At 42.7% G+C, this 17,212-nt stretch overlaps 1 protein-coding gene across 1 annotated transcript in view; it reads left to right on the forward strand.

The window, feature by feature from the left end:
- The window catches only part of C1D (C1D nuclear receptor corepressor), a 117,556-nt gene that overhangs the window by 9,691 nt on the left and 90,653 nt on the right, over positions 1 to 17,212 (forward strand). Inside the window, exons 2-4 of the mRNA XM_078649402.1 lie at positions 12,604 to 12,747; positions 15,512 to 15,578; positions 15,666 to 15,721. Coding sequence (XP_078505528.1) covers positions 12,607 to 12,747; positions 15,512 to 15,578; positions 15,666 to 15,721 — 264 coding nt within the window. The 5' untranslated portion in view covers positions 12,604 to 12,606. The remainder of the gene's footprint in view (positions 1 to 12,603; positions 12,748 to 15,511; positions 15,579 to 15,665; positions 15,722 to 17,212) is intronic.

A 17,212-nucleotide genomic window follows, 5' to 3' on the forward strand; every position in this document is an offset into this window, starting at 1 on the left:
TAGGACTTTGCTTTAAATATTTATTTTTTACTTTTCAGTTTGAATTTTACATCTTTCAGGTTAAAATTCTGTATGCGCTCAGTGTTTTCACTCCTGTTTAGCTGTTTTCCCAGCCCATGCCGTCACAGCGACACCCAAGTATTACCAAACATTAGGTTTACATGTTTCTATTATTTTTATAGCTTTAATAACGTGCAATATGCCATGCAAAGAAAGTAAATCCAGTAAAATCCACCACATGAATTGACCATTAAATAATTTTATTTTTTTTAATTGATTTTCATCAGCAGGAAAACAGCAAGACAAATTAATACAACAAAACTAAGCCAGCACATTACAGCATTCATCATTCATGTGTCATTGTTACATGTATGTAATAAAAAGAAAAGAGTTGACTGAGGGACAGTGTTATGTTCGGGTACATTAGAATACGGGTAATAGACATCAGAAATCATAACAGTACTGTCATGTCCTTATCCTGTACAAATGCAGTATAGAACCTCTAGTAGTCCTTCGATCTTGATCTAGGCGGTAGTTCCTCTTCGTACGTTAGTAATTTATCTCTACAAGTCGACATGTCTCGTAGCCATTGTTTGATGCTAGGAGCGGTCGTACCACCCCAACATAGCGATATTTGACGTTTTGCTAACAGTAGCGAAATTGCACAAAATTTAAGTTTTTCAGCCTTTACAGTTGGCAGAAGCCCAATAAACATGTTTTTATGGAACATTCGATCTCTGCATTCACTATATCTTTAAGCATGGAAGTGACCTCCCAATAATCATGTATTGCCCCACAATTCCAGGCCAAGTGAATAAAATCATCTTCCAACCTCCTGCAACCTCTTACACTTGGTGTCATCGTGCAACCCATATTTATGAAGTCTCACCGGAGTGTGATACGTTTGGATGTAATTGAAGTGCAATGATCGCAGGTTACCATTTGAAGTAAGTAGTTTAACCAAAGTGCATGTGATAAACCATTCCTTCTCCGTTAGCACCGGGAGTACTTCATTCCACCTCGTCATGGCTTTGGCTGTTGTATACGGGATTTCCATCTGAGCTGCCTTGTATAACCTTGATACTAAATGAGTAGTATTTGAAGAGGTCAATACTAGCTGAAGCGTGTCCAAGCAAGCTGGTTCAGCAGGATACTCTGGAAAGAGGTCTTTAACCGCATGCGCGCTAGCGGTTTTCCCGCTGCGCGCTGCGATTTTCAAAACCCCGCGTTACATGACGAGCCCAGCTCATCATCAGCGTAGGGCACGTTACGCTCATGACGAGCTGGGCTCGTCATGAGCGCTGAAAGGGTTAATCGCTCTTTGCAGCCTATAATATGTGAAGCGAAATAACATAGTTTGGTTGCTTGTATACGACAAGTCGTCTAATTGACAGAACTGACCCTCATTATATAGATCACCAAATGTGTCAATTGCCACTTGTTGCAAAAGACCCATGCCCACAGTTTTGCTAATAACTGATAGTTCAGGGCGATGGTGTAGAGGCAGTGCTGGAGCATACAGCGGCATTTTTTGAGCTAGTTGACCAAGTTTTCTCCAGGCATGTGCTGTGGTGTCAATTGTGTTAATGTCTTCCGTATGTAAGGGCGGTCCTTTATGTGTTAGCATGGCAGTTAAGGGCACCGGCCATGCATCACCCTCTTCTACTGCTGTGTGTGTTAGATAAGGTATCCTGTGGAACCAAAACGTGGCATATTGTGCCTGTGCGCATAAATAATACAGGTAGAAGTCAGGGACACACAAACCAACCCTTTTCGTAAGGCAATGACAGTGTTCTAAGTTCTATCCTTGCTTGTTTGCCTGCCCAAATTAGTTTAAGTACTAAAGACGTGATATTTTTAAAAACGGCTCTCGGTGGTGTGATTGGGATATTATTAAATAAATATAAGAACTTAGGCAGGATGTTCATTTTCACAATTGCTATAGGGTCTGCCAATGATAGCGGGAGTTGTATCCACCTAGTAATTCTTTCCTCTAGTGCGTCTATCACTCTTCCATAGTTTGTATGTATGACCTCTTCTGGTTTTCTGCTGTACCATATTCCTAGATATCTAACTGCATCAATTTGCCAGTCTAGAGGGAATTCCATAGTGTGCGGCTGAGTAGTTGCAGTTAACGGGATAATCAACGATTTATTCCAATTTATCTGTAGGCCAGAGTGCTGTCCGAATTTAATATATTCCCTTAAGAGTGGGTCTAGATTATGCTCCGGATCACGGACATATAGTAGCATATCGGCCGCATATAATGATATGTGTAATGGACGTCCTGGGAATTGTAATGCAGAGTGATTGTACTTTTGTCGAATGATACAGGCTAACGGCTCCAGTGCAAGAGCGAAAAGCAGTGGTGACAGCGGGCACCCCTGCCTCGTTCCTCTTGCAATAGGGAAGATGTCTGAAATATATCCATTCACTCTTACCCTAGCTAATGGATTTGTGTACAGTAATTGTACCCACTGTATGTATATCGGAGCGAACCCCATGTGTTTCAAGATCGTCAGAAGATAGGGCCATTCTATTGAATCAAACGCCTTGGCGGCATCCAACATAACCGCCACTGCCTTTGTCGTTGGTGTTAGATAGTGAGAAAGGGCGAATAGTGTTCTTGTGTTGTGGAATGTAGCCCTTGAAGGTATGAAACCTGCTTGGTCTGGCAGGACCAGATTCGTCATTAGTGGCTTTAAATGGACTGCTAGAAGTTTGGCTAGTATCTTAGAGTCCACGTTAATCAATGATAAAGGTCGGTATGATTCATATAACTCAGAATCTTTATTGGGCTTTAGGAGGGTGATTATCACTTCCTCCCGCAGTGTCGGGGGCAGTACCGCCTGTTTGAATGCATTACCATACATGGCCACCAGATGGGGAGCTAAGGTGTCCACATATGTTTTCTAAAATTCGCACGTGAACCCATCCGGGCCCGGAGCCTTTCCATTAGGCAGCGCTTGTATAATTTCTGTAACTTCCTTGACCGTTATTGGTAGCGATAAGTATTTACGTTGGTTGTCTGGTAGCCATGCAATGGTGACATCGTTTAAGTAACTGAATACTTCCTCTGGGGTTGTTGCCTGTTGGGATTCATACAATTCGCTGTAGTTATTTACAAAGCCACGCAGTATCCCTTCTGTGTGCGTGATCCGTTTTTATCCCTTATTTGTGAGACTTCTTGAGGGCCTTTCCCTTCACAAATTTTAGCTGCTAGGACCCTGCCAGGTCTACCTCCTTCTCCAAATTGTCTAGCAGCAGGCCTTTTGGAGACATATTTAAGCTCGTCTTCTATGTATGTTTGATGTTCAGTAGAGCTACGTTTTGTGTTCTCTCATATTCAGCTTCAAGTTCCCTCATGCGGGTTTCACATCTGGTTATCTGCCTCCTAATATCCCTCAGAATGCCCACTGTGGTAGTCATGCAGACCCCCCGCAGGGTCGCTTTAAATGCCTCCCAGAGAACGCCGGGGTCCTCAACTGACGATGCATTTAACTAAAAGTAATCCTTTACGGCCTTGGCTATGGTGTCCGCGTATAGTGCGTCTGTGAGCGCTTTGGCATTACATTTCCAGCTAAAGGGAGGGGAGAGTAATGCGGTATTTGAAGGGCTAATGATATCGGATTGTGATCCGAGAGTGTTCTAGGTAGTATTTTCAGTGTCCCTGCCCATGATAAAATGTTATCTGATCCCAGCCAGTAATCTATGCGGGACCAACTGCCATGTGCCATATTGACATGTCGCCCCTGGTATGTCTGGATTTCTCACCCTCCAGAGATCTCTCAGTTGGAGTTCCTACATTATATCCAGCACTTTTGTACGTGCCTGTCTATGTGGTTCCGTGGATGTCTGTGACCTATCCATGTCATCTCTTAATGCTATAATTAGACCCCCCCCCCATATTATGTTGGTGTCACTAAAGTCATGCATATAATTCCAAATTTCTTGGAACAATTCAGGGGAGTCGACATTGGGACCATATACATTTACCAGTGTAAGTCGTTGACCTCTCAAAAATCCTGTCAGTATAACACATCTCCCATTGGGATCAAGTATTGTGCGAGTTATTTTGAAGTTGACCCCCTTCCTTACTAATGTCATCACCCCTCTAGAGTATGAGGAATAATTAGCCACGTTTGTAGATTCCGCCCACCTTGCACCTATTGTTTTATATGCGTATTCGGTGCTATGTGTGTTTCTTGCAAGAAAGCGATATCTGTGCCCCATCTGTCGAGACATGCGAAAATCTGCCGTATTTTCTTCGAGTTCGTGAAACCCTGCACATTCCACGTGAGGAGGTTTAAGTTTGTGCTACCGAAGGTGTTTCGTGTATGCATCACTTTGCTTGAGGTATTTTATCCACAATACATATTTGACAGCAATATCTAGTCCCATACCCCCAATCAACTCCCTGCTTAGTGATCTGAGTACAACATGAATTTCGGCAATGCGTCTTAAATGCTTTGGCTCAATAAAAACAGAACCCCCATTCCACCCCCCCACCCACTTCAGCAACCCAACCCTGCCGAAGCCATGTCCCCCAATTAACATCCCTAGTTAACATAACCTTTGTGGGGATCACCCATATGGAGGTCCGCCGGGGGTACACCACACCATCCAACTTAACGGATGGGGGCAGACTTTATTTTGGTTAAGTAGAAGTGTAATATAACCCGGAGTGCATACCTCATCTCTACTCTTATACCCATGTGGGAACCTGTTGACATGTAATCGTACCGCAAAATCTCCACACTTTCGTGAATTTATACGCCCGTAATCTTGCAAGTGCCATCTCGGCCACCTCCCACCCTTAGCATTAACATCAGTAGATGACAACATTATAAACAAACTGCATTTACTGGATGTGGTTATTGCAAGGTAACTAATCAGTGACATTCACACGTATGCATGATATGATCTTGATAGGTGCACCCATCAGCCGGAGAAGATAGACTATTGGCATTAGAACGGTTTAACAGTTCCAACATACAATTTCAGGACATGTACTCTAGCACATCCTTGGGAACACCAATTGCATCGCAACTGACCGTGTCATAGTCTTACCCATGAGGATTGTCCTTAGTGAGCCTAGTACACAGTAAAGTATCGATGCAGTGTCTGCTTACAAGCAATGTTTCAACACTTTACCCTCAGTCAGAGTCATGTTGCTGGTCCGATCGATCTTTTTGCCGATACTTGAACGTTGATGCGGCCAGTATATGCACCTCTCGACGGCGGCAACGTGCTCAGGAAAACCTCGGTGAGCTCAAGTCCCGCACTTAGGATAATACAAGTACTTCACAATGTGTCTGACATTATATTGGAATGGCCAATCCTCTTGTAATTAGGTACAGTTGGCAACGCCCACACAGTGTTACAGGGCTTGGCAAGGGCGATGCGCTTCTGCTTTCCTTCTTGTCGCAGTGATGTTGTGGTACGGCCACATACGACCCGGCTTTGTGGCGGGAAAAACTCTAGGCTGGGCAGCAAGATATCCTCCAATATTGGCTTAGGCAGCAGATCCGCATGGCAGTTCAATTCCCATAGCGCCCTCAATAACAGCCTCACCCCACCTGTGTGTGTGCCGCTGCGTCTTGATAATAACGCGCTTTCATTCACCACCCTGGGTTGCCTGCATAAACTATAGCTGATCTGACGGACGCCATTTTATGTGTGAGGGGTCCTGCAAGTAGCCGCTGGTACTCCGTAGGCAGTAGCGGTACGAGATGGACGTTATTATGTGTCTGTCATGCAATTCTGACCCTGTTTTCACCTGTATGTCATTGTAGGTATAAGCGCTGTTATATCGTGATGGCTATGCCTCCTCATGCACTCCGCGATCCGTTAGTACCGGGGACTGTAAACGTGGGCGCCACCATTTTGTTAGCTGCCACTGTCTGTGCTATTGAGCTGACTGCAGATTCCAGCACAAGGCAAGGAGCGCTACTTACTGGGATTAGCACCTCCACTGATCTAATCACCTGTCATGCGGTCTGCTATTTCGCGGTGGACGGCAGTATTCGAAGTCCTGGCAAGACAGCTCTTGTACACCGTCACAACGGCGGTGCCCGCCATCTTGTCCCCCGCTCCGGACTCTGCTGCGCTGCTTAAGATTTCTATTTCTTCGTGATGCAGTGCTCAAAACGGGAAAGAAACGTGTCTGTCGGCTCCCTGCGTTATGCCATCTCCTGATTACGGTTCAAAATTGCCGTATGTTTCCGTTTTACATCCGAAGTCCCGCAGGGTCTGTGTCTGCCCAGCGGAGCTGTCGCTTCAGGCAGCCATCCCGCTGTGCGCCCCCTAGCGCCTCCATTGACCATTACAATTCAAGTAATCGGCCTATAGCATGCAGGTACGTCATAACCCAAAACACTGTCGCTCTAAAGGAGCCTAAGGGAAGGAGGAGCTTCCAGCATCGATATCCTTTTCCAGCTAAGGCACCAGCGCTCAGATATAGGACTCTCCCACCTTAATTGCTTTTTAATGTATGACTGCTCAGAATCCTGTCTTTCCAGTCCTGCAACATTACTACCACTTTGTTCACCACTTCTGTCCCACAGTGTTAGCATCTCCTGTACTCCTTGTGGGTAGCCTTAGACCTTGCAGATAACTGATAAGTCACCACCATCCTGTACACTGAACACATCAAGAAAGATTCTCCTTATCTCATTAGCAAGGCATCTGCGGAAAGCTTTGCTGGCACACTCAGCACTCTGTTCAGCATATCCATTTTCTCATCAAGTTTCAGCATGGCCTGTGTTGCCACCGTTTCCATTAAATTCACTTGCAGAGCTGAGACAGAAAATAGCACTAATTGGACAACCTCTGTTCGGGTGATTCAGGATCTTCCATGTCTCCTTTAGACGTTGCACACTGAGGGGTAAAAAAAAATATTTTTTCACTCTCTGCCTTTACTCATTTCCAGCCACTACTGGGCACATAGTTTACCGTTTGCAGGAAAACTCTGAGGGTATCAGTCTACACAACTCAGTTGGATTCCTGTTCACAATTCCAGGGACACCCTTAACCCTCTCCCATATCTCCCTTCAAGGGAAACAGCAATGCACCTTAAGTGGTGGCATATCTGGTAGCATTTGCATGATGTAGGGTATCAACCACTAATAGGGAGACGTTCTATCACTCCTTGTTTCTCTCTCCTCTGAACACTCCTTGTTTCTCTCTCCTCTGAACACTCCTCCGAAGTCCCATTCCCTAGGCACAAATTTGTCAGCGTTGTCGTTTGAGACCACGCACCCTGCCGTCTTGTTCCCAGGCACACTGTATTGCAGTGTCTGAAACCTCACTTCCCTTCCAGCTACCCCTTGATGAGGGGGGGGGGGTGAAGGTCGCATGCAATGGTTCTTCATACCTCCATGCTCACAGGGTTCTCCATATAGTCTCTGGGGAGACGTTAATGTGCCTCCAAGATTATACCACTAGGATCAACAAACCATAAACCAGTTTTCACTAGTACATTATACTCCTTGCCAGGATCATCGATCCACAGGTACCCTGGGGACCTGGGAATTGTATAGCGTAGGTGGAGGCAAGATCCGATTGAGAACACTAGTACATCACAGCCATTCTGGGTCCAGGTTGGCCTCTTCGCATGCACTATCCGTTGTGAGGCTGTATATGTTCCCCAATAACTTCCTTCTTGTTCTCTGCTGCATTAAGGATATTTATTGTGAAAGTTATTCACTTTGGGGCGTTCACATTTTTAGCCATCAATTTTATTTCATTGCATTTGCTCATTGAGCAAAAATATTCTTAGCCACATCCGTCTCTTATTTTTAACACTTTTATATAGATTTGGATCCAGTATTTGCCTATTCTACAAGGTTATCTGATTTTGCGCAGTTTGATCTTGATTTGGTGCCTTTTGTTTCTAACCTTATATACTTGTTAGCGCGTAATTTATTTTTTAGGTCTCTCCTAAGACCACATGTAAGCTGTGTGTTGAGAGACATATTGTTAGCTTGCGGTGGGCGACCATTGGTTGGTTTCATAGTCACTCTTTTGCTTCTTGTGCATTAGTGAATGAGAGCTTTCTTTCCTTCTCTTGTGCTTGCTGTTCCCCTGGAGTATGGCAGCGACCACAGGAGTGCATGTGTTTTTCAATTGCCTCCCATGAGTGCTTCTCTCTGCCTTGCACTGTGCTTTGTGTTATTCTCTCTCACCTCTGTGCTTGTTCCCTTCTTCCCTGTTACCTTCTTGTCAGTGTTGCTTCCCCCACCCGCTTACAAAAAATACACATTCTTTTGCATGTGCTTTAAAACCTTTTTAAATCAAGTTACAGATCCAGATCGGGTCTGTAGCTATCAAGAAGAAGCTTTTGCAATGCAATAGGTCTTGCATTTGCGAGAGTTTGAGCTATTGGCATTTACAATGCCAATAGCTTAAACTCTCGCAAATGCAAGACCTATTTCTTTGCAAATATTTTTGGTCAAATCTCCCCATGCTGCGCTTTCATGTTAACAGAGGCTGTGCCCCTTTCTTTTGACAAACCGCATCTAAAGAAAGGGGTGTGGCCCACATTAAAGTGAAATTGCGGCATGGGGGCTTTGACAAAAACAAGCATCTGTTTGTCAAGTTGACAAACAAATGTTTTTTTTTGTAAAAGCACCCCATGCCGCACTTTCACTTTAATAGCATCCGCACACCTTTCTTTAGACACAGCTTATCTAAAGAAAGGGGCGCGGCCTCCAATAATGTGAAAGCGACGCATGGGCGCTAGTAAACAAAAAATTAAATAAGTGTGGCCGCTATACTTAAAGCAGACGCCCTGCTAAAAGAAATAGAGTACATAACACAGCTGTACAGCATTGGCATAGCCAATAGGTCTCGCCTATGGGAGCTTATAAGTGTTTAGTTATCCAGCACAACATACTTGGTGCAAGAACAAGTTTTGCATGGCTAAACACTTATAAGGTCCCAAAGGCGAGACCTATTTGCTATGCCAATGCTTGTTTCTACATTTCTTAGAAAAATAAATAATGCTTGATAATCTTAAAGTGCAGCATGCCCTCTTTGACCAGATCACTGATGGTACGGTGCACAAGGGCACTAGTTCAACTTCTAAATGTATTTATATCTATTATTCATGGATATTGATATGTATTTTAAATATTGTAACACAGAAGCATCTCATTATTATTATTACTGCAAATAATATCTGTGCCACCCTCCCATGTCTCATGTGAGGTCCTGTTTTTAACTTAAAGAAACTGTTTTATAGATATTGCAGGAAACTTGTACACTACATTTGTCTGGAAAATTTCTGCAATAAACTTTCACACATTCCCCACATTAAAAGTACATTAAAGGTAAACGCTATTTAAAACAATCTGATGGAGAGCTGGGGGGGGGGGGGGGGGCTGGTTCCCGTGAAAGGCTGGGGGCCTGGGCCAGAGCCCACTTTGCCCTTGGCTTAAAACGTCTCTGATTGTATTGTAGCAAGTTCATAGTGTTTTCCTACCCATGACGGAGCCCAAAAGCACTTCCTTGGTAGTTGAATTTCACCATTTCTTTTGGCTCAGAGAGTTTCAAAAGAAGGCACTGTTAGGTCATTTGTATTGTACTTCTAGTGGGTGGGTAAGTGAAACCATGCTGGCCTCAGGAGTGCCCACCGCATTCCTGCAGGTGCGCTCGGAGCCAAGCCACTGTCTCTGGAACACGGACTTTGAGAGAATGTTCACGTACCGCAGGTGCTGTGTAGGAGGAAGTACTTATGATACCCCGAACAGAGATAATTACTCTTCATGTAGTGTTTTACCACCATCGACCCGCCTTTCAGAGCACTCTAATGGTTAATCAGATGGTATTCGCTTTCCCGACCTCAGGAGGATGGAAGGCCAAGTTTGACTTCCCAGTAGTCAAAGCATTGGCCTTCCTGTTAATGCTGATGACAGGATCGAGTATTTAACTCGCAGAGTCATCTTGATGACCAGAAAATGTAGAATTTCTCACGTTTCAAGGAATAGCATGTTGTCCACGTTTCCACAAAAGCTGCCTTTAAGGAAGTCTGCATTCTGTAGCTTATATCAGTGCTTAGTGAATGGTCAGTGTGCCCCAGCCAGAACAGCGTGGAGGAGTAGCAAAATACAGACAGAGAGAGGAAATGAAAGAAACCAGACCGAGGTTGAGCAAGGCACAATGGAATCAGATTGATGAGAGGACTATGAAGTAAATAGAACATTAACAAGGCGGGGATGGACATGTTGGAAGAAGTGCCTAGTGAGAAGTACAGGCAAATGAATGAAACTGACGAAAACGGAGGGGGAGAAGGGAGGGGGGAGTGCGCGCAGAGCAGCATGAGTCACAGCGATCTAAAACAAAAAGCTGATGAGAAGGGCGGGGGGTCAAAGGGGGGTTGTGCAAGCAGAGGTGATGAGAAGGGTGGGGCAGAAGGGAGGGGGTAGTGCAACAGAGGTGACGAGAAGGGTGGGGGAAGAAGGGAGGGGGTAGTGCAAGCAGAGGAGCCTGAATGAAGATGACAGGGGGGGGGGGGGGGGGAGTGCGAGCAGAGGAGCCATTACAGAAACCCAGATGGCAGCTGTGCACGTGCACGCCATCGTGAACGCAAGCTTGAGGCCAGCAAAAGCCTGTGGGTAGCACTTTGAAAACCACTTACTAAATTTCTCGCAGAGCACCGCATGTGCTGACTCAGCAAGACCTAAAAATGTTAAGTAATTATAATTAAAATAAAAGCGGGCGGCGTGCTGCAACGTAGTGGGTGGAATAGGTGCAACTCATTGAACAAAATAGTGCTCACAGCCAAGATAAAGTAGACCGTGGTACAAGACAAGTAAAAGATCCAGTCATTATGGGAGGTTACAAATACAGATAAGGCGGTACCAAGGATGGACTAACAAGCATATTCAAGAATGAAAATCAGTGATTTCGAAAGGATGGTAACAGGTGTCAATTAAAAAGATGGGCAGGACATGGGCAGAGCTTCAAGTCCCAACCTCAATACAGCATGCCTCGTAGCGCATGCGGTGCCAAGACTAGACCTAGAAAAAAGTTTGCATGTCATTTTGTAAGTGTATGAATGCATGGTGCATGTTCCTACAAAGAAATGCAGCTGGCGAAGTCAAAAGTAGCCATGCGGCACAGCATCAGAGATTGTGCTCCTCTTAGCTAGAACTATTGCCAAAGCCAATTGGACCCAAATGCGAGACCAATTGGCTTTACAAACGCTTGTATAATAACTCACAAATTTCTCTTTTTCATATCTTAATTTAATAGGTATTATAGCAAAATATCCATTCATGTGGTTTTCTCTTTTAGCAACAGCTGTCCGCATAGTAATTCAGTTTAATTATTTTGATGTAACAATTCTTTAATCACAGGGACTCATTTTCTTCAAGAACTGCATCTTACTCTGCCTTCTAGTTGTCTTTCATGTTTCTTCCTCCCTATTTGAGGACTTTTTTTTTTTTTTGCAGAGTTTTATATAGCGCGAACTAGACCCGAACCGAATCGGGTATCCGAGCGCTTTTACATATTTTCCAGTTACGTTACATGAGGACACACTGGATCTTAAGTAGGTGGAGCACAACTCTGTGCCAATCATGCTTTTGTCGGTTGTTTCTGAAAATGCTCTTGCTTCTTAAAGCTGTAGCTGTGCTGAAGCCCAGCTTTGTTGAAAGGTGCACCTGCTGCCCTATTCAGGACCAAGGAAGACAATAGAATCTACCACTGATCATGCTTTTATCAACAGCCTCTAGATTGAGATGGTGGTTGTTCTAATTTGTCAATGAAAGTGTGCTATTAATACCTCCAAATAATGCAATGTAAGTGTATGGCTTTGTGACCGCGTTCTAGAAGTCTTCCAGTTTGAGATCATTATAAATGCTTAACATGTTCTGTAGTTGTCTAAGCACTGTATAAGGTATACTTATTTTCATCATTCCACATGCAGTTATCCAATGTAAAAGAAAACGGGCCCTATTTAGTTTCATATTGATGTTGGGTTTGGGGAGATAACTGAAAATTCTTACAGTCCACCTCTAGGAAGTAGCCAACTGTTGAGATAATTAACAAGAACACCGTCAATTCCACAGGCAAAACCAATTCTTAGTCAGCTCTATGCCACTTAGTCAATTTCATTTTAAACCTCCCATTCTCCACCCCCTCCCCCTTCCTACAATACCGTGTTAAGTGTTTAAAATATGGGCTAAAGGATAGTGTAATATCGGTAGCAGGCAGACTTTGAGTTAAGAAAAAGCTCTGGGATTGCTCAACAGGCAACCGAGCAGTCAAAAACTGAAAGCCCTTCTGCACTGACTTTCAGTTCTGTCCTACTTTGGGTAAATGTGGTGTCCCAGAAGGCTGATTTTAATTGACTTTATATAAATCTGTGGCATGTGTAGAATACATAGATGTCGCTAATACAAAAACGTGATCGATCAATCTCGGATCTATGATTTTCCTTGCACCCTTATTTACAAAATGGGCCATGCAGCGCAGCAATGTTCACTTCCATCCTAAACGCTTGTGTAACTTTATGTATTGGCCACAGACCGCTTTACCTTCTGTCATGAAATGTAATCTGCTATAAAAGAGATGGTCTTTTTCTTACATCGCCTCAAGATCATGTCAAAGGGGACGAATAATGTGGAAGAGTACCCAACAGAAATCCATGAATACCTTATAGCCTATGAAAAGTCAGTCGGCTCCGTTGATTCAATGCTGAAGACTATGATTTCCGTTTCCAGGAGTGAGCTACTTCAGAAGGTAAGATGGAACCAAGAAGCTACCACATTAATATTCCTCGTAGAATCATGCAATAGTTTCTTTGCTTGTATTCCTCTGTGATCTGGGTGTATTAAATATTCTGCTTAGGTTTCTGATCTGACCTATTTAGTTGGAATAGCATATATGTCAGCGTTTTGTTGGAAGCCTGACAGAAAGCGACCCCATTTAGTTTTCATATTGCCCACATTTTCCGTATCTAGAGAGCTTACCTTTCATCTCTAGATTTACTCTAGTTGACATCCTGCGCTCATTTCCATTTTTAAATAAATGTAAGTTCCTTTCTGTACTTTACTTATATCGAGGTGTTTCTATATACTTATATATCGAAGACACTTTCTAGAAAGGGTTATCTTCTCTAATGTATTTTTAGCACTCAAAACGTGATTCAGTCTTACAAAATGTGTTCCTGCAAGAGCAGCAGAAGCAAAGGATCAGGATTGTCTCCAGTCAAGTGTCAAGTTTCAAGTTTATTTTATTTGTTTTGGTACTCTACTGAGGACCACAAATATTATACGATAAAATCAGTTACAAGTAATTTTTAATTTTTTTTCATATTAATACAAAGATAAAAAAGTTTAAAAAAATGTATAAAGTCTGTCCCACTCCCTGAGAGCAATCATTTAAGATGTAACTACCTTCTCTGTTATGCATATTTCATTTTACTGATTGTGCTTCATCTTCACAGTATCCTAGCACTATGCGGTATGTCTGACCTGGGTACTGTGTTATCTTACTTGGGAATGCTTCCACATGAGGCTAGTCTCTTGATCTTACCCCACAGCTAGCTTCTGCATGTTCTCACCCATAGCCTCATACTGCCAGTTGCTTTCAGGAGCACTTTATTCGTTTTAACCTTTCTGATTATTTCAATGCAACCATGTCTCCTTAAGAACTCGTTAAGTCTTGTTTCAGTTCTCTGTAGTTCTCCATATGCTGCCTAATAAAACCTGACATTCAAATTCAATTGATCTGTTATAAACTTGAATGCCTCTACGGTAGGTGTAGAGTGACTTGTGACTTTCCTCCTAAGTTTGAGTCCTAGTATGCATGTCTTCTATCTTCCTGTAAGAGAACATTGAATCGCTCTTAGTGTGTTTACACTTCCACTGACGTCGCTTTTTTATTTTGCATCATAATATTCCTGGTATATTTTCTTCTTTACTTTGTGTTTTCTTGATTATGTATGAATTTCTTCCTCCGCATGTCGCCGTACTCTGTATATGTCTCTGTTCAGGAGCCCCCTTTTTGCAAACAAACTCTTAGAGTACTTGTGCTGGATTTGGACTGTTTTAGTGTCTTTTTAGAAATGGGCGTCTTAAGTCTGTATTTGGGTCATGGGTATTATCTTGTGCCATTTTTAACCAAACCACTGTCAGTGTGTATTGTGGTTCAGTTAAGGGGGTGTCTGTGTCCTTGCCTTGGTCTGTAATTGTGTGCATCTTAGTCTAAAAGTACGCCTGTCTCCCTTTATCTGTTTTTTTGTTTTTGTTTTGCCAAAGCCTCTTTGATTTTCCCACTTTTCTCAGGGTCTCTTCGTCAAAGAGTCGAGCAGTGTCAGTTTGTCCCACTGTCTGTATCTTATTCCTCAAGTGGGTCAGAGTGTTTCTTAGAATGGTGCCTTCCCGGTCCCAGCTTTGTGAGTTTATTAAAAAAAAAAGATGTTAAGCAATAGAGCCAGTATTCCACTATTGGTGATCTCCATGTTGGCATGCATGTTTCCTCTATCTGACAGTCTGAGCATTTTCAGATAACAAAGTGCTTTCTACCCTATCTCATTGTCTGTGTATGACCAAAACCAGGTTTTTTTCGCTGTACTTTTGGAGTTACTGGAGAACAGAAATCCATGGATATATCTGGGCTATCCTTTTTGTGCCAAAATATTCTTGCTGTAATTGTGATGCGTAGTAACCATCTAAACTTATTATTAAGGTGCCAATAATAATGGCCACTGGAATTATGTGGGCGAGAAGGACCAAATTTTGTGGCAGGATTGGCTTAATTATGCCACAAGAAAATCCAAATTATGCTGTATAAAGTACTACAATTTATATCATTACCTAATTGTTTGTCATTCATAATCCTATTAACACTGCCTTGGTAAATGTTTCTCCTTATTTATACTAGTTTAACATCCAAATACAGCAATAAGCAACTGAAAGGTGATCACTAAACATTTGCGAAGGGCTTTCCACTGTGCAGCAACATATGTTGCCACATTTAATGTGACTTTAGATCTGTTTGCGCTAGAAACAATTTGTTTGTTAAAATCTGTAGAACTTGCGTAAATCCAATTATTGCACTATGCAATTCACCTGGATATGTTTCATTTCCTCCCTATCTCAACAGTGATACTTTGCCTCCTTCCTGACCTTTTTAAAATGTGAAGGCAACAGCATAAATCAAAGAAAGTCATTTTTATTTAATGTCAAATAAACCAGAAGCTACTTCACCCACAAGCCTCCAAGTTTATATCTCCCTCCTCTACCAGATTTATTAATTGTTGCCTCCATCTTTCATCTGGGTTTCTGTTGATTTTGTTTTTAGTATTCTCCCTTCCCAAAGCATTTTTACTTGCTTCCTGTACAGAGGAAGCTGTCAGTTAAGCCACAGTTTCATGCTTTTGAGAGTTGACTTTTTAAGATAAATCTGAGAGTATGTATTTAATTGATATCAAAGTTTTAAGTACTTTTTAAATGCACATATTAAAAAAAGTATACCAACATGTAACTATTTTCTTTTAAAGCTGGATCCACTTGATCAAGCCAAGCTGGATTTGGTGTCTTCATACTCGTTGAATTCACTGTTCTGGAGTAAGTTATTGAAGATTGAGTATGAATTCTGTACTGGGGACAAGGGAGTGGGGTGAATACAAACTTAACATTGTTTCTGTTTTATAGTATACCTGGTCACACAAGGTGTGAATCCCAAGGAACATCCAGTGAAACAGGAGTTGGTAAGCCAACCGTTTTGTTTTCTTCCTCAAATCGTTGCTCATAGCATGTGTTGATGTTTCTCTCGGTTCTGGTGCAGTCATTGCCGACCAGTATCTGTGGTGGGTACTATCCTATTCCACTAGGATCCCTATATCTCTTGTACTATTACACTCCAGTGAGATAGCCATGGCACACCTTTTTAGTTCTCCATCTTTAAGAATGGTGGCCGTGTGAATTTCATTCTTTTCTGCAAAAGCCGGCATAATACATTTTAATTGCAGTCAGCGAGAAGGCTGCCGCGCTTCATTTTTAAGTATGGCGGTGGTGTGCTTTTATTAATTTGGCGCTGCTCGTTTGACTTTTTTACCCTAGCCTGTACTATTCAAACCTTCTAAGATTTTGCGCTGTACGTGGTTGGATTGATGAGATTATCAGAGGGGCCTGTTGTAATGCTATGAGAAAAAAAAGAACTCTCACAGAAACGAAATACTGCGCCACTAATGCATGTTTCACAATGTATTAAGGGGGACATGAAGCAGGCTGCATCTGCACCGTGGATCTGAAAGTAGCAGCCGGCACCACCCATGTTTCAAGATGCGCAAGAGTCTGTCTTGCATAGATTTTTGTCACATGTTTTGCGACGAACAGGGCACCAGTGTTCTTAGTCTTAGTAAGACTTTAAGTTGTATTTGTCCAATTGACATTGGATAGACTTCGTGCCACCGCCACCCAAATGCTGCAAAACCATTTGGCTTTGTTCTGTTCAGCACTGATGTTGACACACTGGGCCCTAGAGCGTTCTTGCAGTGTCTTGGTGGGTAGAACCGGATATATATGCAACTGCAATGTTAAAGTAAACGGATGATGTGTCCAGGATTACCATGAAGGTGTAGAAGATTTTCAGCTCCGTACCTCCATGAAGATGTTTCCGGCGCTTGTACTTTGGACTATTGTCCCCAGATCTACTGTGACCACCTTCAAACCCACGATGGTCTGATGGCAGTGGTTGCTGGCAAACAGACGCTAATGGCACAATAAAAACTACCATTCGTCCTGTCCAGTATGCCACTGTGCTGTCGTCATGATGACACATGTTGTCACAGCTTCAGAGAGCTTGCAGTCAGTAAACAGTCCTTCTTTGCCTACCAAAGACTTTTCCTCAGATCAACATCAATGCAATCGTCCTGTAATTACGGCCTTTAAAAAAAAAAAATTGTTTAATAGAAGAGTCCTGAATCATATTAATTTTAAAGATTGCCTAGAGCAGGGAGTAGAACAGGGAAGACCAAATTTGAGGCTCTAATTTCAAGAATTAATGCTGACCTACCATTTGGGCCCTGTGCTCGGAAGGTTTTAGTTGATCTTATATACTCCCCTATTTCGTTAACATCCAGAGCTTTATTTCAAAAGCATTCCTTGAAAAATTACAGTTGTTTTCATAGAAGGTACTTGGCTGCAACATTTCGGTTAAATCAAGGGATGAGACTGGCTTGATTTTTAACCTTTTGAAT

The sequence above is a fragment of the Lissotriton helveticus genome, chromosome 6, assembly GCF_964261635.1.
Source record: "Lissotriton helveticus chromosome 6, aLisHel1.1, whole genome shotgun sequence".
Lineage (NCBI taxonomy): Eukaryota > Metazoa > Chordata > Amphibia > Caudata > Salamandridae > Lissotriton > Lissotriton helveticus.